The sequence below is a fragment of the Pinus tabuliformis genome, chromosome 1_1, assembly GCF_031772625.1.
Source record: "Pinus tabuliformis cultivar Carrire ecotype Pingquan chromosome 1_1, CPIR1, whole genome shotgun sequence".
In the NCBI taxonomy this organism is placed as follows: Eukaryota; Viridiplantae; Streptophyta; class Pinopsida; order Pinales; family Pinaceae; genus Pinus; species Pinus tabuliformis.
The window spans coordinates 659,154,578-659,180,341 of NC_142297.1; the positions used below are offsets into that span (position 1 = coordinate 659,154,578).

Consider the following 25,764-nt stretch of genomic DNA (forward strand, 5'->3'; position numbering starts at 1 on the left):
CTCTGCTCCAAAGGATTCTTTATAGTAAACTTCTTATCAGCAGCTGATAGGGACACAGTTCTGCAGGAAGGACCATGGTTCTGGGGATCCACAGGGCTTTTCATCCCACCCTGGTTTCCAGAATTTGACGCAAACACAATGGTTGTTACAAAAATGCCAGTTTGGGTGCGTCTACACAACCTCCCAATACATCTCTTCTTATCAGCAGCTGATAGGGACACAGTTCTGCAGGAAGGACCATGGTTCTGGGGATCCACAGGGCTTTTCATCACACCCTGGTTTCCAGAATTTGACGCAAACACAATGGTTGTTACAAAAATGCCAGTTTGGGTGCGTCTACACAACCTCCCAATACATCTCTGGACTGATCAAGTACTAGCTGGAATTGGAAATACCATCGGTCGCTACATCAAATGGGACACACAGCGATTGGAGGAAAGAATTTACACATATGCTCGGATATGTGTAGAAGTAGACCTCAGCAAAGGCCTGCCAGACCAGATTCAGCTGAAGCATGGGCAGCGGAGCTGGACTCAAGGTCTAGACTTCGAAAATACCGCCTTCAGATGCTGAATATGAAGACAAACAGGACACCTACAAAACACATGTCCATCAGCCAAAAAAGACAATCGAAGAAAGAAGAAAACAGAAAAACAAGTGAAGGGATGGCAATTCTCCTCACCTGATTCAGATGACGAGGAGGAAGAAGAGATGGAGACCACAAATCCCAAACAGCCCAGCCAGACAAACGAAGTACCAACAGCGGAAGACAAAAGACCACAGGAAAAATCAGAAATAACACAGGCAAATACAATAGATACCATGGACATGAGCAGAAACAAGTGACATCACATATCAGATTCTTCAGACTCTGATAAAGAAAATCCACAACCTGTGGCTGAAACTGCATTGGCATTGATAAGTCCAACAGAACCACAGGGGGTTTGGAAAAAAGTTGAGAAGAAAAAGGGGCGAAAACTATGATTTTCCCCCACATGTACATAATCATATATGCATAACATGATATTTTCTTGCACTTGTACACCCTGCGCGGTGTTGACAGATCACTGCTTTCTTTTAAAAAAGCACCATTTTTGACGGAACACTGCTTTCAGCATATGCCGATGGCATCTACAACATGTAATTTTTCAACATTAATGAAAGATTACGATTTTTCCAGTGGAAAAAATATATATATATATATATATCGTTAACGCAAGGGGTATCTATAATATTACATATTTTTTGTCATTGATTAATATTTTTATAAATTATTAATTATGTATTTAAATGTACAAAAACAATATAAATATTCCCTCTTGGATGAACTCCCCTCTAGCTATATATATATATATATATATATATATATATATATATATATATATATATATATATATATATCGTTAACACAAGGGGTATCTATAATATTACATATTTTTTGTCATTGATTAATATTTTTATAAATTATTAATTATGTATTTAAATGTACAAAAACAATATAAATATATATAATTTTATGTCGTAAGGAATTTCCCTCTTGGATGAACTCCCCTCTAGCTATATTTTCCACTACTTTGTGTCGTTGAATGATTTGTAAGACAATTAAAGTATTTTTAGGTGTTGGTTTCATGTCCCGCAGGCACATGTTTTTGCAGGTATTTAGGAGGTTGGATGGGAAAATCTTAGCCATAACCACTTTTGTCTTATGCTTTTGGTCTCAGATGGCCACCTAGGAGGAGTTGTGGAAGGACCTCTGCCTTACAAATGTGGCCCTCACTGGACTCACAAGCACAAGTTTTTGTTATGAATGAAGCAGGAAGCAAAAGGAAACTTTATGTGTTGTGCTACCATGTTAAACCATGGCTTTCCATGGACAATCTCATTTTCCTTTGTTCGTTCACTCAATGCAACAACGAGCTCTACCATGTTTTTTCTATGACACGATGTTTAGATTCTTGGAATTGTTTCATGAGGAAGAGCTGGGAAATGCGATGGTGGGCGACTTTGGTGAAATGAAGGGGTTGAAGGTGAGTTGGGTAGTGACAGTGAAGGGAATACAAAGGGTTTTTCAAGTTATGAACAACAAGAGCGTTAGGAAGAAAATGATGGGGAATTCCTGTAATAATTTTTCCGGAAGTCTACTTGACCATTCAAATCTTAATGGACCACAATCCAAATTTGGACCATCAAGTGCTCACATGGTGGTTATGAGTGTCGTAAGTAAAAGCATCAAACACTAGATGTGTGCATCCCTTTGTGTTTACTACCCCTTCCAATATAAATCATGTCACATTCCACATGATTTAGGCTCGCGCAATCTTTAATTTCTTATACTCCATGAGTTTAGGGATGTTAGTTAATAGTTTTCATGGCTTCAATCCAAATCTAATGGAGAATTACTATGTGAATATCTCCAAATACCAACCAGAAAGCCCAGAGAAAGCTTATTCAAATGATAATCCTATCTAGCATGAGTATCTTACTTACGCAAACGATGCTCATTTTGACATTGATATTTTATTGCCCTTATCCCCAATAGACATTACTCCACTCGTAAGCTTAGACAATGATGATGGAAAAAATAAATATGATTTGGACTCGTTTATTTGTAGACCAAACCCCCCCCAAACCCAGATCATTGCATTTCTCCTCCCGCCGAAAAATAAAATAAAAATAAAATAAAATAAATAAATAATAATAAAAATAATAAATAAATAAATAAATAAAAATAAAAATAAAAATCACCAAGCCCAACTTATTCCCCTCCAACTTCCTACACCACCTCTAGATGATATTGATAAGGATATTCCCTTTCCACAACCTTGTAATGTTCCTAGAGTCAAGATCCAGTTCCCAAAGTTGCTCAAAAGTGCTACCAAGTTGAATATATCTTTGTTGGGATTTAGAAAGTTGACTAAACATGGAAAGGATTTGCAAGCTCCCTGTGTTTAACATGCTATTACTATTGACCCTACTATGCCAAAGCATAATAGATTCGTTACTCTGAAATTAAAGGTTGTGGAAGTACCATTGGTGTCTCTTTTCACTAGAGATAATTCTAATGGTTCCAAGAGAGTTGACAATAATCATGGGCTTCAGAAGAAATCAGAGGATTATGATGATGGAAAAGGACAGTGTAAGAATATGGATAGGGAAAGAAGAGAACCAAGGAGATTGTTCAAAAGTATGTCCAGAAGATCAAGCCTCTTTATCTTAAGATTTCATAGAGGTATAATGAGAAAATTAGGTTCAGAGATCTAGAGAAATCCGGGGAAAGAAATGGAGTGAAAAATGGTAGAAGTCCAGGTTCAGAGAGAAAACTTGAGAAGCAGATGTCATTCTCATATTTCTCTAGTAACTTGAAAATGGTTCACAAGCATTTGAGTAAGGGGAAACAACAACCTTCTAATATGCAAGAAAAATATTGAAACTACAGTAGTGACAGCATAATTGATGGAGATATAAAATGTCATTACCCATTGCATACAATCTAGTTGCATTGATGGTAAGTAGTGTGGTAGAAGCCCTGCTTTATTAATATACCCATTCCTCTTATTATTTTGTAATTGTGCTTACTCAGTCTGTTGGGATCTCTTCTTGTTATGTCTACTAATCCTAATGGGAATTCCTCTTATGCTTTTACTATTAACATTGGTTCTTGTAGATCCTAATAGTCATACTTTTATGTTTTGCAGAATTCCCTCTAGAACCTTTTAGGTGTTCTTCTTATTGTTTACCTAATTGATTTCTATTTTGAGTTGGCTCAGTGTCAAGGCTCAAACATATTAGCCACCCAAGTTCTAACTAGAATTCCTCACTTCCATAAGCATTATTCACTTATCATCCTTCCTATTTTTGTTTTTGCAGTTATGACTGCTCACTACAACAAAATAGGCAATTTGCACCATATTTTAGTGCATTCTTTTTCCAATTGGGATGAGCAACCTGGCGTTAAATCTGGCTATATTGTACATTTTTTAAAGCATCCTTTTTATGCCATATTTCGCATCCTTTTTTACACCAAATTTTGCATCATTTTTTGCATTAGATTTTGTACCCAGTTTTGCGCCATGTTTTGCGTCTAATTTTGCACCACTTTTTGCATTTAGTTTTGAACCTTTTTTTACGACAGGTTTTCCTTCCAATTTTGCACCAGGATTTGCATCTAGTTTGACGAGAAGTTTTGCTTCTAGTTTTGCACCAGTTTTTGCATCGTATTTAGCGCCAAATTTTAATGGACTTTTTTTACAATTGGGATGAGCAACCTGACGCTAAATCTGGCTCTATTGTATATATTGTAAAGCATTCTTTTTTGCACCTGATTTTGCATCATTTTTCATGCCATATTTTGCATCCATTTTTACACCAAATTATGCATCAAATTTTGATGCCAAGATTTGCATTAGTTTATGACACGTTTTGTGCCATTTTTTGCATCTATTTTTCTTCATTTTTTGCTTCTTATTTTGTGTTATTCTTTGCTTCCATTTTTATCCCATCATTTGCATCAAGTTTACATAGTCTTTTGCATCCACTTTAGTGCCTCTTTTTGCATCCATTTTGTGTCGATTTTTGCACCTAGTCTTACATCATGGTTTGCATCTAGTCTTACACTAGTTTTTGCTTCTAATTTTGCACCTATTTTTGCACTAACTTTGGTGTCTATCTTTGCACCATGTTGAATTTGATTTAGCACCAAATTTTGCATCCATTTTTGTGCCCTTTTTTGCATCTTTTTTGGAATATTTTTTACGTCCACTTTTACATTTGATTCGTCTTCCTTTTTCGCATCTCATTTTGCACCATATTTTGCATCATTTGTTGCATCTAGTTTTGCATCGTTTTTAACACCATTTATTGCATCCAATTTCAAATCCTTTTGAGCATCCAAATTTGCATCTATATTTGTATCATAGGTTAAACCATGTGTTGTGTCCACCTTTGCATTCCATTTTGTGTATAATGTTACATTAAATTTTGAGCCATTTTTTATTTCCACTTTTGCATTTGTTTTTGCACCAAGTTTGCATCTAACATTGCATCTCAATTTACATCCATTCCCTATGAATATTAGGGCACGGTAGAATCGAACCATGAATCACCAACCCCCTGCTTGTAAAGCAGATGCTCTTCTATTGAGCTAGCACCCTTCAAAGAATTAGACCTTGAAACTTATAAACTCTAAGTTATAAAACTTTAATTAAATTATAAAACTTTCTGAAGTCTTGTAGGTTTCATTGACTCAACTGACAAAAACAATTGTTCAATAAATGTAGAACATAATTGTCTTAGAACAAGAAAGCAGTTTTCACATGGTTAATATGCTCAACCACCTAAAAAATAGCATGTTTAAACTTGAGACTAACCAAAGTACAAACCCAAAGTCCCCAACGTTCTATCTACTCTAATACAAGTTTGGAGATGAAAGAAATCACTAAAGAACTTAAAAATTGTATACAACTATAGTAAAAATTGACAAAAGTAGGCATTATAACTGCTATGATGATTAAAAATGAAAATCATGTAAAGCAAGCAATTCAATACAGACACTGGACATGATGGACCTAACATGAAATCTAGTACATAGTTCTCATATGGGCTCCATGAATATACATACCTCTTATACCTCTGGAATGTAATTCTTTTGAATCCCCAAAAAATTAATATAAAACTCCAATGATATATGAAGAAAAAAACCAAGAAACCAAAGGGCCTTCAAGAACTAAGACACAAGGGACAATGAAAACACATGGAGAGTGTTCCCAGTAGCACATTTCCCTTCAAGACGATGATAATTAGCACAAGGTCACTCTAGCTCACCTTTGTCTCTGAAGCTATGGTTTCTTTTTTTCTCACTAGTATTAATATAGTGGACAAAGGCCAAGTTATCTCCCTTAATGTTTTGTCTTGTTTAATTGGCACAAAAATTTCCAATTTTAAACATGATATTGGTTAAGCTTCCACACTTAGACATAACATTTCCATGAAGCAACATGAGGGTTTCTCAATCGAGTTATCAAAAAGCATGTAAACATTTTATGTGCATATGAATAGGTGACCTACCTCTTATAGATAAAAAAACAGAATTGCTTTATAACATCGTAATACAATCTTATTGTTTATGATGATTAAAGATGATATATGGGACCAAAACAGAATATTTTGAATTTGAAAATGCCAATAAACCCTTCTAAGAATTGAATCATAAATAATCAGCTAGTTTAGCAAAAGGACAATGAGCAGGCAATCTATCAAGGTTGGCTTGACTTTGTTTAACAAATTTGGTTGATAGCGTTCTAGGGAAAGAAGCAAGTAGAGCAAACATAATATATGATAATTTAGCAATCAAGAAGGCATGCCATTTGAGATCTCAGTGCCTGTCACATTATGTTTGTAATGCTAATAACAATATAATGCCAATATTGATAAAATTAAAGTGAAACTAGACTCTGGCTATTGATTTTAAGCTTGGCCTTTTTAAGCAGCAAAAAAAATAAATTTTGATCTTTTTGAATTTTTTTAAATATTGGATATTGATTAAAATAAATCTAAACTAATATAAATCCATCTTTCTGATTATTTTAATAACATAAATCCATCTTCATATCATATTTATTCAACAAATAGACACTTCATATCTATTAAATACGAAGACATAAAAAAACCACATCTGTTTTTGGTTTTTTTCCCTCCATTATCTATTACATACAATAAATACAAAACAAAAAAGGTTTGTTTTTATCTTTATTTTCCCTTCTTTCTTTCAAATTAGACTTTGAACATTAGATTATTTTCTATTAAATACCTGCATACATACAAGGAAATCTCTCCTGACATTTTCAACTAAATGAAACTTCTTTACCAGAGTTGAAAAAAACTTTTTACTCATAGAAAAACTAATGACTTAGCATTGATAGCTAAATAGTAAATTTGAAGACCCTAAAAGAACATAATATCGAATAATGGTGGAAGAGGATTTCTAAATCAATTATAAAAGTAATAAAAGGTAGTTAAATCAGTAATATGAATGCCACTCACATCTTAGGTGCTTTGATGGATGAATATTCCCAGTGGAGAATAATGACCATAGATTTTCCATTTTTGATGTTGTCTTCCAAAAAAAATCCATGTCCTTAGTAATAACTAAAGGGACAAATTGAAATAACTAACTGGTAAACAGATAAGTGAAAAATGAATAATGCCCTCAAATTTACATGTATATGACCACCTCTATACTCGTAATTATAATAGCAATCAATAATAGTATAACCCTCAACATCGTATTCTAACTCCCCCTTCATAATTTTACTCAACTGAAGCAACAATATAATTAAAAAAAAAAACAAGAATAAATTCTTACAATATAGTCCTTTGTTGGGAACATTAAAATCTGAAATTAAATGAATTGCTCTCAATTAGGGGTAAATTTTACAGGGAATATTCAATAACAAGGAAAATGGGTTTCGGCTCGTTGAGGAGATTGAAGTTTTCCATGGTGATAAAATAGAACTTTATGTAATTTTTGGTCCTCTGAAGCTCTAAAACATTGGCAGTCCAAATTTACCCTTCAAACAACAATTAACTTGACTCTCAGATGTTTGCTCCACCGCCAAATAATTCATGATAAAAAAAAATAAAACTAAAATGACCAGGAAACTCAATTTTTTTTGTCACCTTTATGGGTAGGGTAGAATGCACCACATGCTTCAGAATGCAGAGAAATCAAAGACATAATGATATATTTCTTTGAAATCCCTGCCTCCGTGTTCTATAAATCATTCCAGTGTTGCATCTTTTCTGGGACGAGAGAAACAAGTTCAGTTATTAGTCATATCGTTACAAAAATTTCCATAGGACTTGATCATTGTCATTAACATTATCCCTTTTTTTCAAATTAGGATTGGAGAACTTAGTATTAAATAAGGGATGTTGCAAAGCAGCAGGTCCCTGCCAATGTCAATAAAGTTTAGGTAATCGGTCTAGGGTAAGATCAAAAGCTGCAACAAGATGATGAAAAAAAATAATGTCAATTCATGCACTTGGGCATCATACAAGTAACAATATTTCAAATCATAATTTGATGTTTTTATATGCACATATAAATCATATTATTTTTGGGCCACATTCATGGTAACTTATTCATGAGTAGGAAGTAAATCAACAAAAAGTATTAACAAAGCTTACCAGACAGTTGTTGCCATAGTTCTTTCTAATCCATACACTCAGAAGTGCAAGCATCACAGGCAGCTTGATCATAATATCGTTTTTCCAAGTGCAAATCAAAAGGAAGGCCCTCCTCGTGTTCATTCATGTATGCAAGGTTGAACATAACCTGAGCATTTGTCTGGGAATGAGCATGCATGTAAGCCTTTGTAGCACGCTCAAAAATATGTTTCAATACCCTGCAAAGAAAGACCAAAAAGTCAAGAGTTACTCTAATGACCTATACAAGCTGCCATGACATTCATATTGAGATATCTAGAGAGAGAAACTCACCCGTCCATAATAATAGGCAGCCCCAATTAAAAGTGTTGCATGCTCATTACCTTGCTTTGGTGCATATATCATATTCCCCGAAACTTTGTGCAACCTCATATCCAAGTTAAGCAACTCTCGAGTAGAATAGTAGAGCTTTGGCTCTTTTCCCTTTCGAGTAGCACTCTAAAGCCCATCGCAACAAAGGAATGCCATTGGCAGAAAGGAATTGGGAAATAGGTTCATTTTCATCCACATAATCTTGCACATTGTACATTTGTGCAAATGATGTGGTGTGAGAGGCAATCGTGTTATTATTTGAACAATATAAGATCACAATTCCACAGTTTAATTTTCAACATGTTTTTGTTTCATTGCACTAGGCCCAATCCCATGATATTGATTACCCATAAGCTTAAATTGTGTGTATATACTTCGAAATGTTCCCATTTAATGCCAGTTTTTCTATTGTGGTTTGATTCACTTGAAACTTTGTTTCTGGTTTGGCCTTCTTATTTATTTAATTTAATAACCTTTTGTTCATATAAATTGTGTTTGCAGTATATTCCTGGCGCTTGATCATATTCCCAACTACAGTCTGATGATGAGGATCAAGTGTTGCATCTATTTCATCAATCAGGCTACAAACTAGTAACATACGCTTGTTAAATAAGTTTCTTAGCCTTTCTATGATCATCTTGTTACATTTCCCAGGCATAGCAGCTCAATCCATTGTTGATAAATAAAATGTTGCAAATGTGAGAACACTTCCTAAATATTGGGTCCACATGTCCCTGAGGCGCGTAAATGATTCTCCAATACAACAGTGCTTTTTACAGTTACACAAGAAATGTAATGAAATCACGTATAATTCAGTCGAATCCAATTCAATTTTAAGGTAATGCATTAATTTTGTTTATTTTCCATGGTTTATTTTTGTTGCATATGAAGGACTATGCAAAATTTGTTGTGTTCTGCTTCAAAACTTTTGGTGACAGGGTGAAATACCATTTAAAATGGATTTCTTACATCCCTAAATTTTTCCATCGGCGGAATAAGTATTAAATTTTCCAGACTACTATAAGGGTTTGGGAGAATATATTTTTGGTTGAGCGAGGTAGAACACTATTATGAGGATAAGGTGCCTCCCAAGCCATTTAGTCAAAGGTTGTGGAATGGCGGATGGAAAGATGTGAGCTGAGCCACAATCAATCTTCGTGAAAAGAAGCAAAAAAGACTGTGAAGTAAAAAATGTAGTGTGAATTAAAGGAGCATGAACTTCCTTCTAGTTTGGTTATCATTACTATGAAATTGCTTTTGGCTAAACAAGTCGTTATCAAGTCTTTGCAGGAAATAAAGAGCACAACCAACTCTAACAAGGATCACTTTAATGTGATGTGGTCGAGAAGGTCAAGTGCAAGTGAAATCCATCCTGAAGGAGAACATGTATATGTGCAAGTCAAACTAATGATCCATATCATGGAGCATGGGCCTATGTGGAAACCTTTGGTGACTTATTTTTTTATTTAAAAACAAATTCTATGGGAGCTATGATCACTAGAAAGGCCATCTTTGCAATACTCAATTTCACCATTCAATATGTTCTTGCACAAACATTATTGAATATGAAATCACAACTAAAGGTGAAGAGCACCAACCCAAGGCAAGTTGGCAAGTCATCCTCTGATGTCATTGATAATGAAGAAGATAAATAAGAATGAATTCTCTAGATTGACCTCATTAAATTACTTAATTCATAAATTCATTCAAAGATGCAACTTCAATATACATTCATTGTTTCATGTGTGTTTAATTGAAATGAGGCCCATTATACTAAAATACAGTAGGCTCCAAGGGATAGCTCAGTTGGTTGGGTTCTTGTTGCTAAGTACCTCGCCTATTGGGAGGTCACGGGTCAAATCTCCTCGACGCCCTTCGGGTTAGCCTTGCTATTTTGGCCGGCAGGTAGATCCCTTCAGGTTGATCAACTTAGATTTTCCCATGGATGGAGCGACAACTCAATGTCCGTGAACCACCTTTAAAAAAAAATACAACACAGATGAGTTCCAAAAGAAGAAATTACACAACCATCCAAGAGAAACTAAAAGATACATACCTCCCCATCTTCAATTGTGATGATGTGTGGAGTAAATCCATGACCCGAACTCCATGTGAGAGACACATTTATAAGTAACAGAATAACAGCAATCCATTGTCAAGGAATGGTCTCGAGAACAATTCATAGACTCATAGCCTATTTTAAAATCGGCAAGAGCTAACCAGCCTGCCATAGGGCATTAAATGCCCGTATGGAGGCCGGCTCTACCATGGATGTTCATACCCGAATCCATCGCCTCATGCCCGCATCCATCGTCATGCCATCGTTTAGCCGGCTGGCCGTCTGCATCGCGTCATTCCTTTTCCGGGAATGCGGGACCCACCACCCCCGAGTTGGCACCGGATCATTTTTCAAACCTGCCCTCGCACCAAAAGAGCCATTTTCATCATTCACGCTCGCGTTTGAAGCTCCTCTGCTCTGCCTCTACAACCTGACGGGAGGAAACACCGCCCGCACTCACAGTTGCACCCACCTCGAAGGCAATCCCGGGCACTCACAGTTGCACCCACCTCGCAGGGAATCCCGGGCGTGAGGTAAATTAAAATTACAGTAACAATGGATGTGCTAGTTCATCAGCGTTAATTTACAATGCAGAGCCACTAGCGCAGAAGAATGCAGATCAACTTAATTACCTGAAAAATTACCTGAAAGATGTGGAGGTTTGCCGTTACACCAAAACCCGTAGGTGTTGGTAAACATTACAAGCCAGTAACTAGGATCCCCAGGGTGGAAATTACAGATTCTATAGAGGTGCGGTGATTCTTCCAACACCCCCCCTCAAACGCAACTTGGGGGAATCGAACCTGGGTCCAAGCTCCGATACCATAAAAATCCAGACCCCTAAAGAGCAATTTCGAAATGAAACAGAATTTTTCAAACAGTGAAAAATTATTCCGAAAGAAACCTGTGCTCTGATACCATGTGGAGGTTTGCCGTTACACCAAAACCCGTAGGTGTTGGTAAACATTACAAGCCAGTAACTAGGATCCCCAGGGTGGAAATTACAGATTCTATAGAGGTGCGGTGATTCTTCCAACACCCCCCCTCAAACGCAACTTGGGGGAATCGAACCTGGGTCCAAGCTCTGATACCATAAAACAGTGCGAACAATGCATATGGATTTCCAAATGAATTAATTAATCATGAGCAAGCTGAAGCTCAATAATAATACAGAGATATTTACAATAATAGAAAATCAAGTTTCTATGTAGAATATGGAAACAATCAGTTTCATCTAAGAAACTGCTAAAAGAATAAAAATAGCAACAGCTAAAAGAATGAGCATTAAATACTAAATAGGAATATTCTAATAAAAGAGAACCCCTCTGCTTACAGAAAGTAACCGAATGTGCTAAAAAAAAAAAATTGTTTTGTGACTTGCAGTTATATATACTGCGCAAAGTTGTCATTCAAATGTCTAATAAGTATTAAAATCAGGAATCAGCTCAATATATAGCAAATGGATTTTCAATCGGATAATAATTTGCAGCTGAATTAGGTGAATTTTTCAAGCATAATGAAAGTTTTACTATAAGCAAGTCTCATATCTTATTGTACAATTTTCCTATTCTGAACAGAGTTTGAGACCATTACCTATTATAAACAGAGTTTCACATTGATTAATTTGAAAATTTGAGCCATTTTTAATGTCTTATTGTACCATTTTCCTCTTCTAAACAGGGTTTGAAACATTGATTGATCAGAAACCTTGAACTTTTGTTTAAAAGTAAACACATTTTCTTTATATAGGGAAAAGAGGACACTTTATTTTCCAAGATAATGTTTTTCTTAGTTTTTAATAGAAAGTTGCTTACTCATTTCAATGCTTTTTAATATTCAGCTATTTAATCATTGCAATCTAAAGGAAAATGTTAAGGCAAGTTAACCAAGTGTATGGTTGATGAATCTTACCCATGTTTTGAACTGTGTCAATGCAGCGAGGAAACTGGAGCCAAAAATTGGTTTGCAAAACAGGGGTTAGAGTTAGCAATCCCTATCAACAATATTTCAGGGGAAGTGAAAGCATAGAGCAGGTTATGATTTTGTTTCAGGACCAATATAAAATTTTATGGCTGCATATTATTTATTTTGTTCTATCTTATGAAATGCCTTTTTTCTTTGTACCAAAATTCTGGTAGAACCTGTCACATATCTGCTATTTCCCACCTGAGTAGCTTGTCCAACTTGGTTCTTTATATATTCATTCTTTCTGTCAAACTGTGGAAATAAAATAACTAAAGACTACCTTTCTTATAAATGATGTGTTTGAAAATCACCTAGATGCATAAGAGTTTACCAAAACCAGATAAAGAGCCTACTTTACATGCAGTAATGCCATGGTACACGTTTATTTTAACCGGCTCTCTGAGGCCCTCTTATAATAACAAAAAATATGTAGTGTGACCTTTGATGACCAAAGTCAAATAGATATTATATCTTATGGAGATTTAAACTGGGGAATCTATACTTACAAAGTGGAATTTCTTGATTTTGCTAAATTTGAATTATTACAAGAATCTCATGCTTCCATTTTTTCCAGCAATTCATTCATTTTAGTCCCGCTCTTATGCATTGACAATATCTATCCATTGCTTCAACCAGATGACATAACTCAATATCAACCAGCGACAGTTTGGTTGAATGTACATGTTTATATTTCTAATGTCAATATCTATTGTTTCATTTCACAATTGTGGAGTTTTGTTTTCATCATCTTGGATACTTACATTTTTCTTGATATGTATCAGTACTCTGTTTTTTTTTTAAACCAGAACTTAATCATGTCCTCTTCTGTGATATATGTATCTAAATCATTGACTTTGAACAACATTTCTTCCACTGAGATTTGGTTTTTACAAGCCATTGTACAAAAATTTAGAAAAACAAAGACAAAGCTAATATTGTTGCTTCTTGGCAAAGATGATGTAGATCCATCAACAAATGCAACATATGGTTCCCTCGTAAAAAGCTTAGCATTTGTGAGGAAATTTGTTGTTGGAATCATGGTTCCAAAGGACTACATTTGCTCGGTCGATACAAACTTGTATTTAGAAGCACCTACAAGTATTCTACAAGATGCACACTCTGCAGGGCTGGAAATATTTGCTGCTAATTTTGCCAAATTATAGCTATGACCCAGTAAGGGAATATCTTCAGTTTGTGGACAACAAGAATTTCACATTTAATGGCATCCTAACCGATTCCTCTGTAACAACATCAGAGGCTATAGGTATGAATTTCTTTCTACTTAACCTCCACCAATTTTTGAAATTCCTTATCCATGCCCACTTGGCCAAAGAGGTATTAGTTTATTTCTTTAAACTTGCAGACAATGCAAACATCAATCATCATAATAGTTATATCAGTGCAATATTTAGCAGCCTGTGTCCAAGCCTTTTTTTTATGGTGCCAATCCATTTCCGCCATCAAAACAACGATTTAAACACTCCCACGGATTTCCCCAAAATTTTCTCACAAGATTTTGTCCAGAAATTCATGGTGTGGACAAAATTTTGGGGTCATGAGACAACACCCAAAAGTTTTGAATTGCAAATTCTGGGAACATCTAGGGTGGACAGCAGCAAAGTCAAACAATTTATGTTTTGTACTGCAGATTCTGCGAACATCCAAGATGGACAGCAACCAAGCTAAACAATTTATGTTTTGGATTGCAGATTCTGCTAGCACACATGATTTGACTTCATAGATTGGAAACATTTAGCACACATGATTTGACTTCCTGGATATTGCCTCTTGTTGATGGTGATCTGGATAAGCATAGGAGTGTTCTCTCTATTTGGAACCCTCCACCCAATGCAATCCCTCTTTCAAGATGTGAGCCATAGCTCTGGAAAACACTAACAGTGAACTGCAATTGGAATCGCTGGATATAGCAATGTTTTTGAAAATGTAACAGGAAAAACCATTTTCTAGGGTTTCTTTAGTCAATCTTACTAAAAGATGATATTTTGAAGTCCTTAGAATCCTTGATAGCATGACAAGGTTTGTCTTAAATGATTCATTTCTTCTTGTCATGCTACATCCTCATTTTCATGAGCATGCATGCATTATTAACTCTTTATGCCCAAAGTCTTATCACTGATATTTGATTTTCTGTTATTTTTCAAGGATGTGCATTCAAACTTGAGGTAGCATAAAAATAATCAATTTCAATCAGGATATTTTTTCATATTAAAGTATTCTAACATGAATCTATTTTGTTGTTGTCACTATGCAGTGCTTCTAAACTCATGGAATGGTGGAAAAGTGGACACTGTGCATTGAAGTATCATGCTACCCAAATCCGAGTCGAGCATCTTTAAAATTTGTCCTTCACAATGGGCCAAAAAAACATGTGATTTATAGAATATGGGAAGTGCAGGGAAAGAACCAATAACGAAGCATACTACATTACACTTGTTGCGGGGTTAAAAGAGGCAAAACACAATGGGGTGAATAACATAACAGTGCTGACAAACTCAGATTTAATCTGTAATCACATGGAAGGCATCTACAATGTTCGCGCAGACAATTTGAAGCCCCTCTACAGAGAGGCAAAAATCTGGAGTGCTCGATTTAATTCTTTTACGATAAAGCACCTTGCGGAGATCCATAAAATGTCTACTGATCTAATGGTTGGAGCAATCTCAAGTGTAGATGCAGGTGCCAGAGATGATTCAGGATCATCGTTCATTCCACTGGAAAACATTGATCAGCATCAGTATAGGTCTCGACTATGTGTATACACCATGGTTGTCATTTTTCTAGGGATTCTCATACCGTGGTTCTTTCAGTAAAGAACTCGTTAATGTACTTTTTTTTCGTTTTGTAATATCATTCACCTTAGATGTCCAATCATGTTATAACTGAATTCATGTGTCCAATTATGTACATTATATTTGAGGTGAACTAATTATTCTTAACCTACTAGTGGTTCAGCGAAGATTATTGTAGCTCCGTTTGAATTTAATTTTAATTTCAAGTTTCAGATGCTACCTCTTTAATACAGTGTTGATTTCCACCTGGATGGATGCCATGGGAATAAATGAAAGTAACAAAATAGGGTTATTTACATCTGGTTTGTTGGTTTTCACAACATTTAAGAAGTATAAGTCATTTCTGATGCAAACCCTAGCTATATCCATATCTATATGATGACAAGCCGAAAATAGTTGATGCATGATCTAATGTGAGATGAAGAATTTCATACCATGAAACCCTCCTAGGAACATTGATGCATAATAATGACAAACTCTAACCTAGTATGAAGTGAATTTTCTTAGGTACATGGTTTGCCCTAGAATGATGCAATGTACGCATATATCAATGAAGCCCTACATGCCCATGATGCCTTTGAAGATGCCATAATCTTAATAAATAAAGAACACAAGTGAAGAAACGCTCATCTTTCAAAATTGCCTAAAAGATTAAAAATATGGAGTCCCTAAACTTTGTCAAAATCATAATGATAAATTCTGCTTCAAAAAGCTTAATCCCCCATTTTCTTGACATTTGTTTTTCTTGACATGTCCCTTGTTCGTCACACCCACACTAATCTTCCAACTAGGACACCTTTCTTACAAGCACAAGAAATGCTCTAGAGTCTAGTGTCCCATGTTTCCAGCACCAGAACCAAAAACTAAGGCTTTGGAATTTGCAAGAATGACACCAACAATAACAACTAGAAAGTTAAAGCGTAATGCCCCATAATATTGGCCATCTCGTTACCACAGGTCTAACTCAGCTAATGGCCATAGCTCATCATCTAATCAAGAACACTCACTATTGACTTTACACCAGAATCAACGGTGATGTGCGACCATAAAAAGTATGCCATAAACCATAACAGGGAAGTACATCATCACCATCCATATTCATCAAAGTGTAACGAAGAAAGATGTAACAAAATACCATGCTTATTAACATATACACAGCAACTACAAGAATCCTGATGGAACAGAGTAGGTTATCAAACATTTAGAACAATGCTCCATTCAATATCCACACAATATGGCAAGAACCCTTCAATAGCATGCCAAAACTAATCAATGTTACCACTTGTAACAACCCAAAACTAGCAACAACCCTAAACTGTTCAGAGCTCAAGTACTTGTACACCACTACCTGCTCAATGGCAATTTAGGTAACCTTTACAGCATTCTGTTACCCTGATGTACATGCATCTTTCACATCCAAACTAGTAAGTAAAGCAGAGTCGTTTCCAAAGAAACGTTACAATGAGTTCGAAGCTCTCTTAAAACTTCCAAGTTTAAAATGAATATCACTTTACATTTGACCAAGTCAAATAATATATCTAAAATGGGGATTAATAACTCACCAACCAAGTTAAATAATATATCTAAAAGGAGGATTACTCGCTGTACCATATAATTCATCTTTAGATCCTGTGTAATGCATAAAGAGGTGGAATACTATGTTATGGAGCCCATGTACTATTATCACAAGCATCACTTTCACTTATATCAAGGTGTCAAGGTTATTTCTATATTATATGTTAATTAGTGTCTAGCAGTGAGCAGCTTGATTAATTCATATATCCTGAAGCCTTATGAATAATTGTATAGCTATGTTTTTATAGAGATGTAAAATTGGTTATGTTAATGGCCTAGAGATGGCCTGTGCTCATGGTTTTTTGGAGCCAAGGCTAGTTTACATATGACATCACTATGTTTTCACAATCATAACAGATTATATCAGTTCATTTACTAAATGAACTAAATTATGGTGCATCCAGAAACCAGATTAGTGTGATATTAGAAATTTTATTCATTAGATTTTAAATCCAGAATGTTTCAGTGTAATGCCTTATGGACCTATTTTCACAATCATAACAGATTAAATCAGTTCATTTACTAAATGAATTAAATTATGGTGCACCCAGAGACCAGATTAGTATGATATTAGAGCTTTTGTTCATTAGATTTCAATCCAGTGTAATGCCTTCTGCACCCTCTTTGGTATATGGGTTGTTATCTATGTAATGTCCATAATAATTGCAACTTTTACAATAATACTATCCTTCCTCCTCCTCACTGATTGAAGAACAAGGATCCATTAAGCTGCCAATATCCTCCATAGACAAGATAACCGCTTAGCTGTATAGCTAGTTACACATATCAAACTAGTAAGTAAAGCAGAGTTGTTTTCAAAGAAACGTTACGATGAGTTCGAAGCTCTCTTAAAACTTCCAAGCTTAAAATGAATATCACTTTACATTTGACCAAGTCAAATAATATATCTAAAAGGAGGATTACTCGTTGTACCATATAATTCATCTTTGGATCCTGTGTAATGCATAAAGAGGTGGAATGCTATGTTATGGAGCCCATGTACTATTATCACAAGCATCACTTTCATTTATATCAAGGTGTCAAGGTTATTTCTATATTATATGTTAATTAGAGTGTAGCAGTGAGCAGCTTGATTAATTCATATATCCTGAAGCCTTATGAATAATTGTATAGCTATGTTTCTATAGAGATGTAAAATTGGTTGTGTGAATGGCCTAGAGATGGCCTGTGCTCATGGTTTTTTGGAGCCAAGGCTAGTTTACATATGACATCACTATGTTTTCACAATCATAACAGATTATATCAATTCATTTACTAAATGAACTAAATTATGGTGCATCCAAAAACCAAATTAGTGTGATATTAAAAATTTTATTCATTAGATTTTAAATCCAATGAATGTTTCAGTGTAATGCCTTCTGGACCTATTTTCACAATCATAACAGATTAAATCAGTTCATTTACTAAATGAATTAAATTATGGTGCACCCAGAGACCAGATTAGTATGATATTAGAGCTTTTGTTCATTAGATTTAAATCCAGTGTAATGCCTTTTGGACCCTCTTTGGTATATGGGTTGTTATCTATGTAATGTCCATAATAATTGCAACTTTTACAATAATACTGTCTTTCCTCCTCCTCATTGATTGAAGAACAAGGATCCATTAAGCTGCCAATATCCTCCATAGACAAGATAACCGCTTAGCAGTATGGCTAGTTACACAGATCAAACTTTACAAAAAAAACTCATTGAAAAACCATGGTGCTTTACAGGGCTTATCTTCCCAAGCATATACTAAAAGCATACAATTTTGTATAAATATAGTGAAATATGCTACAAATTACAATGACATTTGAAAAACTCCATCACTAACTCTGCTTTCCAAAGCAATGGGTGTCTCACTTGGAGGAGGCTCACAACACAAATAGCCATGGAACTGCTATTATAGCTCTGTTCCGAAGAATAGATAACTCTTGATACATAATATAGCCGAAAAGGTATAACAATAACCAGATCGTTCTGCAGGAAAGTGATCTAAGGTTAGACTAAACATCTGAAAACAAATCTAATATATTCTTAGTGTGAACAGGACTTTATTAGTTATGACTTCCACCTGTTGCACCTTGTCACCATCCTATACGAACCAGTTGACTCCCTGATCAGAGAATCTGTGAGATGGCTTTCCAAACAAACTTGGAAAGGCTGATTTTATTCACTTTCATGGACATCAAAAGACAACTATAACTGCAAGGAGATGATGATTCTGCCATAAAAAATTAATAATCAGCTCAAGATTGCGGTCGATTGCCACGCAAACTGCTAGGTGATGCCTGGCGATTAAGTTCCTAGAAACATGAAGCACAAAATAATTTAGAGAACTGATATTGTAGCATGTACTCTTTGCTTGAGTTTAAGTGTTGTTTGAGAATTCTAGGGGGCAGCTGCAAACTTTCAAAATTTTGAGTGCATTCTTTAACTCAAAAATTCAAGAACAGAAAAAGCCCAAAGCAGAAAAATATCAAGGTCAAATGTCACAATTTGGAATGAGCTTGATTAGCATACCTCTGAAAAACGCAGGTGTCCAAGTTGTGTATAGGTTGACTTCACAATGGTTTCCCATAGTAAGCCAGTCTCTTCTGCTCTCACAAAATTCAATATCTTTCCAGCATAGCTCTTGAAATTAAATCCCTGCGGTCTCTAATACTATACAATGAGACCCTCTCTGTTTAATAGAGCAACTGATCATTTCATGCCAACATCACTATGCAAGCAATCCTCAGAGGTGTTTTGTTGCAACTATAAAACCAACCAAACCTATGAAGAATAGCCCAAAAGTCATATCATGAGGAAGCAAAGCAATAAAACCCCAAAATGAAACACTTTGAATACACTGACCAAAAGAAATGACAAAACCATAGCAAGAAACAGGTAATGGCAATTGTTTGATTCCTCCCTTGTGTTATCACTTAGAACTAAAAAAAATTTATGCATATAGTTGTTGTCCTATTCCAATTACAGAAGGTCTGTGTCAAGTTGATTTCGTTTTATATGTCTTACTTAGGATTTGGAGTTTTAAAGTTTTTGATTTAAACTATACTCAAATCCTATTGGTTCTCCTCTACCATCATTGTTCCATAGTCATGTCTTGTCTCATCCGAGTCACCGAGTCTTTTAGGGATTTCGCAGCGTAATCCTATTGGCCAGTTTCGCAGCGCAATCATGGTTTAGTAATTTCGCAGCGCGTTATGATTAGGTTGTTTCGCAGCGCATCATTAGAATTTAAAACTAACAGCGCTGCGAAATCGTGGATTCGTGCATTTCGCAGCGAACCCTTCCCGAAATGTCAAGTCCGTAGCTGAGTCATCAGTTGTGTCCACTCATGTCAGTTTATGTGCCTCTCGTATCACGTTTGAGCGCTCATTTGCCACTACCCCACTTATAGATCTGTTGATATGTACAGAAATATCATTCCCAATAGATTCTACCGTGCATAGATCTTTATGATAGTCGTAAGTGCTGCATGAGTGACCTGTCTGTTTGATTATGTATGGAAGTGTTTCAATGAAAAATTTGAATTTCAAGCGAGCCCGATTACAAGCGAGGCTGAATTAAAAAAGAACTGAACCATCATTGCAACTGAAGCTGTTAGACTCTGTGTGTGTGAAGATTTTGAAAGGAAAATGGAGAGAAAAGAGCACAGATCCGGTAAATGCCAGAGGACTGAACCCGAGGGCTTGGATATAGCGTTGAGGGATGAAGGCGTGAAGAAAGCATTCAAAGATGTCGGCTGCTGGAACTTTTGCAAGAAGCTACAAGGAGGACATGCGCAGGTAACCAAAGAATTTGCGCTAAATTTCACTGGTTTAAATTCAAAGATAGCTATGCTAGAAGTCCAAGTTTCTCCAGAAGCCATAGCTGCTGTGACAGAAATCCCACGAGGACGAGAAGAATGGTTTAAAAATTTTAAGTTTGATATGAACCCTTGTAAAGAGTTTTTAAAAGAGGCATATGTAAACGAAGACTTAACAAAAGCAGTGCCCAGAAATTATGTCAAGGAACATTATGCTCTTCTTCTCACCTGCATTCAGAAATACTTGACATGTGAAGGAAGGTACAATAAGGTCTATTCATATCATTTCAAACTGCTTCTACATTTCACTGGGAAAGTATCCATAGACATTCCTTTTTATTTATTTCGCAGTTTGAGTAAGATGTGTGACAAGGTGCAGTTAAGGAAAGAGGACTGTGAAACCTCTTTGTTTCATCATGGTTTAATTAAGTTGCTAGTTTTGGATGGCCTCCAAAAGATAGGCAGAGACTGGAATTCGTTTATTTTCATGGCTGGATTCCAAAACAAGACTGGCCTTACTCCACAACCAGTCAGAGAACTCACAATAGCTGAGCTCCAAAAAGAAGCAAGAGCTAAAAAGCAAATCAAGTCACAGCAAAGGAAACCAGTGAAGCCACTGATCATTCAAGAACAACCTCAATAATCAACAAAGGAAAAAACTCAGGATAAGAAGACTGCACCTAAAACAAGCGGATCAGAAACAGTCTCAAGGGTAAAGACAAGAGGTCAAATAAATAAGGAAAAGGGTAAAGCCATAGCTGTTGAAGAGAGCCCAACATCCAAGGCAAGCTTGAATGATTTATTACAGGCCATTGAATTCGAGCAGTTTGAACTAGTCCATATTGATTTGACACAGTCATCACCAGAAACTGCCAAGAAGTCTAAAGCCTCAAAAAAGCTCAAGTTCGATGAGCCAGGTGAAGAATTCATTTTAAAACCTCGAAGACCTATTACAAGGAAGCAAGTAAAAGAAGTGTTGTCAAAAATAGAGGCAATCGAGAAAGTTAGGCAAAATAATGCAAGCAGAACAATCATCACATCCCAAGGAGATAATATAGCAGTCATAAAAAGACAATTAGAAGCAGCTAAATATGAGATTGCCAAATTGAAGCAAGCAGTTAGAAAACATGCAGATGTGTATACAAATTATCGTAAAGCTCTGTGGAAAGGGACTGAAACTTTTCAAAATCAGTTGAATTCAGTAGTTGATGGCCATGCACAATTTCACACATGGACAGTACCAGCCATCAAAGAGGCCCAGTTCATTAGAAAAATAAATATGCAATTAAGAGCTGAGAATAAAGCTCTGAAGAAGAAGATTGAAGACCTGAAGGTACAGCTGGACCAGTTATCTACTAAATGAATTTTCTCTTCAAGAGAGGTTTTGTTCCAAATTTTTGTCAAATTTGTTTAGTCTTATTGTTTTTGAAGGCATGTAAATCCCTGCTATACATATGAAAAGTCGAAGGAAATTTTTGGCAGTCAAATGTTTTGGTGATAAAGGTCTCGGGTCCAAGTCAAACTGTTTCAAATAATTCAGCAGTTTCGTAGCGCGCTACGAAACTGCTGTAGGTGATGATTTTAACGCAGACAGGCAGTTTGGTATTATGAGCGGGAATTTTGAAAGGGAGACACCTAAAGGATATACAAGATATCAGATGGAACTACAATAGCCGTTCAGATCAAGACAGGTGTACCTTAAAAAGGGTGGAATATTTTAACCCAAGTTAAATTTCTGTTATAAAGCCACTTTATCACCGTTCAAAGGGTATTAAATGAGTTGCATACAAAGAACTTTTGCTTGCACCCATATCCATCGATGCAGCCTCCAACACATCAGGAACGTGGCAGTGCTCCATATTTTGGGTTATTAAAAGCTAAAGACATGCTGCTGTACATTTGAGAAATTTGAGGAAAATTGGAACCGAGAAGCAAGGGATATCTCCTAACACTACTGAGCAGTTAAAGGATTTGGCGTTCAAAGTCGAGATGGAGTATTAAACATCCAGCTCAGCCACATCAAAAAGGGGACCAGGTGTCAAAGAACAAGAAGAAGTCATTATGCATGGAAGATAGAGTTAGAGTCATAGTTAATTTAGAACTCTTTAAAACTCCAGTCAGCACTTTATTGTATTTAATAGTTAGTTAAATAGCTGATAGGTGTCATTAGAGGCAGTTATCGAATTCCCCTCATGCTGGAGGAGGAAGTTCGAATTAGTTAGAATAAGGATTCTATATATAGCTGAGACAGCGATGTAATGAGGGTTGGATATTTTATAAAACAGAGTATTGTTTTGGCTTATGTAAAGACAGAATTCAGTAATATAAGTTGGCTGTTTTTCTTCTCAGGATTCATGAGGGATTTCCATGTTTAGAATGTGTGATTTATTCTTTCCTTAATGTCTTTTACAGTTGCATATATGTGTAATCACTCAGAATTCATTGATCATGCTCTGACTTCCTGTATGCATGTATGAACTGTGGTTTTATATGAGTTGTGTTCTGAACATCTAAATGCTAAATGCCCTGACTTCTATGTAAAGGCAGTCTCATTATTTACTGAAGTATGATTGACTCCATAGGCCCAATGGAAACTAGTTTAATGTTTGTCCAGCCTTCATATTTGTTAATGTTATTCCACAAGAGTTAGCCATCTTATTAATAGTCAAAATCAATAACCCTTTGAGAGAGCCCTCTCAGGCTAAGGAGGCTAAGCCTTAGTCAAAAGATTGGTTTGAAACAATTACTTGAAGTCTTCCTGGTCTGCAGCCTTCCAGGGCCTGATTTTGAGATAACACCTTGAAAGGAAGGCTACGAAGGATTTTGGTTGCAATAACAAACATGAAATCATAAATCATCTTTCAGAGCAGCACTATCCAATCCTAGCATGGCTCAAACAATTTGCAAGGCAAGATCAGTTTCAACTGTCACTAAATTTTGGGCAGTTGGGTTATTGGCCCTAACACCATTAGGATCATCTAGGTTCTTTTCATTCCAATAAATATTTTGGCACAGAAACCCAACTGAACAGAAAACTTACTTAGCATAACTGAACCACCAACCCCTCCCCATGATGATGGCAATGCTCTTCAACAGAATTAAATTGCAGTCAGAGAACACGGTGTTCTAAGCTAACTTAGAAGTTAGAACCACCATTCCCTATTTGATCTAATCCAAAATCTCCACATACACTAACAGTTTACAGTTCCAAGGCCATCAAAAATGCAGGGAAACCGAGCAAAAAGGGCAACTGCAAATGGGTAGAAATGGAAATGTAAACAGTAAGTCAGCAAGCATGGATCCTTGGGCCTGTTATCTGTAACTCCCAATGTTTAAGCAAGCAATATCATTATGGAGGCCTGGGAAGTGATGAAAAATGGTCAAACTGAAAAAGAATTCAAAAGAAATATGGGGAAACTCACCTTGTGGTAACTGATAACGAGATGAACTGTGGTTTGAAGAGCATTTGGAAGGCTTGTGAGGCTGTTAAGATTTTTCTTTCCTAGAAGGATTAGTTTCTCAGATATGGCATGTCATTTAATGATCACCAGCTGTGGTGGTCCCCTCTTGTGAAGTTTGAGGGCAAGCTGCTGTTCGAGTCTCCCTAGGTCTTAACTTTAAGGTTTTTGAAAAAAGGCATTAACTTAACCAATGAATTCTTTACCAGATGATAAAATCCCAACGTGTAGATTGCTAGCTCTAACACCCTTTGTTTGAGCCAAAATTTTTGGCCTCCTAGCCATTGCCAACCAAAAAATGGACAGGCTAGGAATTGGACTAAACTCTGTCTCCAAACAAAGTATTAGATGGTATACTATTTTGCAAGAAGAGAGAGAATTTTTTGAGTATGGTCATTTTAAATTAGAGGATGCCAATAAGTTTAGAAGGGAAGTAATGGCTGAAGGGGTTTAGATTCCTTCTTCACCATATGTGGACTGTCTCCTAATGGCAGAACTGGATCTCTCTAAATAAGATGGAAGAGACAATACACCTACTATGTGGCCATGGACGACCAAGGAAAATGTTGGATGACGAAATTTGGTGAAGCAGAAATACCTCTATAACTAAGCTGCATGATATGGGGAAATGGAAACCTGAATTTGAAACAGAATGTGATGGAAATGTGACCCCTCAAATTAGTAAACAGTGAAATTTTCAGTTTTAACATTATGGTTTAGAATATAGATTCATGATTTAAAAGATACCTTTTTATTTCAGATCCAAAATTCTGGTCACGCAGTTTTTACTCCAAAAGAAAGAAGCAATAAGATACTTTTTTCAGCCCCACTGAAATGTATTTTAAGCGTGTTTCAGCCGTGTTTTAGAGTTTTTGTACCGAAATGTGGCTGGTATGCAGGGGGTACATTTCCTGCAACATAGCTCTACAATAATTGTTTTTATCCTGCTAGGTCCATCCTTCCTTCATGAGTCATGACACGTTGGACTTGAAAGACATAGTATTGAGTATGCAGAGATTTAAGGTATGGATCTGGTGAGTTCTTCACAGGGGCACCTCGAGATTCTTTCATGACAAGAAAGGATGTGTCAAACATGTACAATAATATCAAGAGGCTGGAGTGTGTGAAGCATGAAAGTGATCCAATGAGTGTGGATTGTTGGGTTAGTGAGTGCCCAGAGAGCTTTTTCTTCTACCAACAACAAGATGTTGTTAAAAACATCCCTTTCATTATAGGCATACAAACTAAGTGGATGCTTTCAATGATGGTGATATACTCACACAACAACATGTTATCAATGAACTCCACTTTTAGCACTAACAAATATGGGGTAAACATATTTACCAAAACTTCATTTATTCAACTTTATTTTAATGTCGTCATCTTATATGCTTATAATCTTGTTTTTTTACTGTAATGCGGTATCAACTGTACACCATAATGGCTTTTGATGATCATCACAATGGGATTCCAGTGGCATGGGTAATATCATCACGGAATGGTACTCCTGATATTTGTAAATGGATGTCACAATTATTTGCAAATGGGA

At 36.0% G+C, this 25,764-nt stretch overlaps 1 protein-coding gene across 13 annotated transcripts in view; it reads right to left on the reverse strand.

Annotated features, from left to right (window-relative positions):
* Positions 1 to 25,764, reverse strand: part of LOC149215117 (ERAD-associated E3 ubiquitin-protein ligase component HRD3B-like) — an 82,280-nt gene that overhangs the window by 6,378 nt on the left and 50,138 nt on the right. For 8 of the 13 annotated variants that reach the window (XM_089392528.1, XM_089392526.1, XM_089392525.1 and 5 more), the window contains one exon: positions 8,185 to 8,402. The exons of 4 other annotated variants lie outside the window; for them this stretch is intronic. In XM_089392528.1, the coding sequence (XP_089248654.1) occupies positions 8,185 to 8,307 (123 nt within the window). In that variant the 5' untranslated portion in view covers positions 8,308 to 8,402. Of the gene's footprint in view, positions 1 to 7,793; positions 7,998 to 8,184; positions 8,403 to 25,764 lie in introns of those variants that run through there. One more of the 13 variants, XM_089392530.1, reaches the window with a different exon arrangement.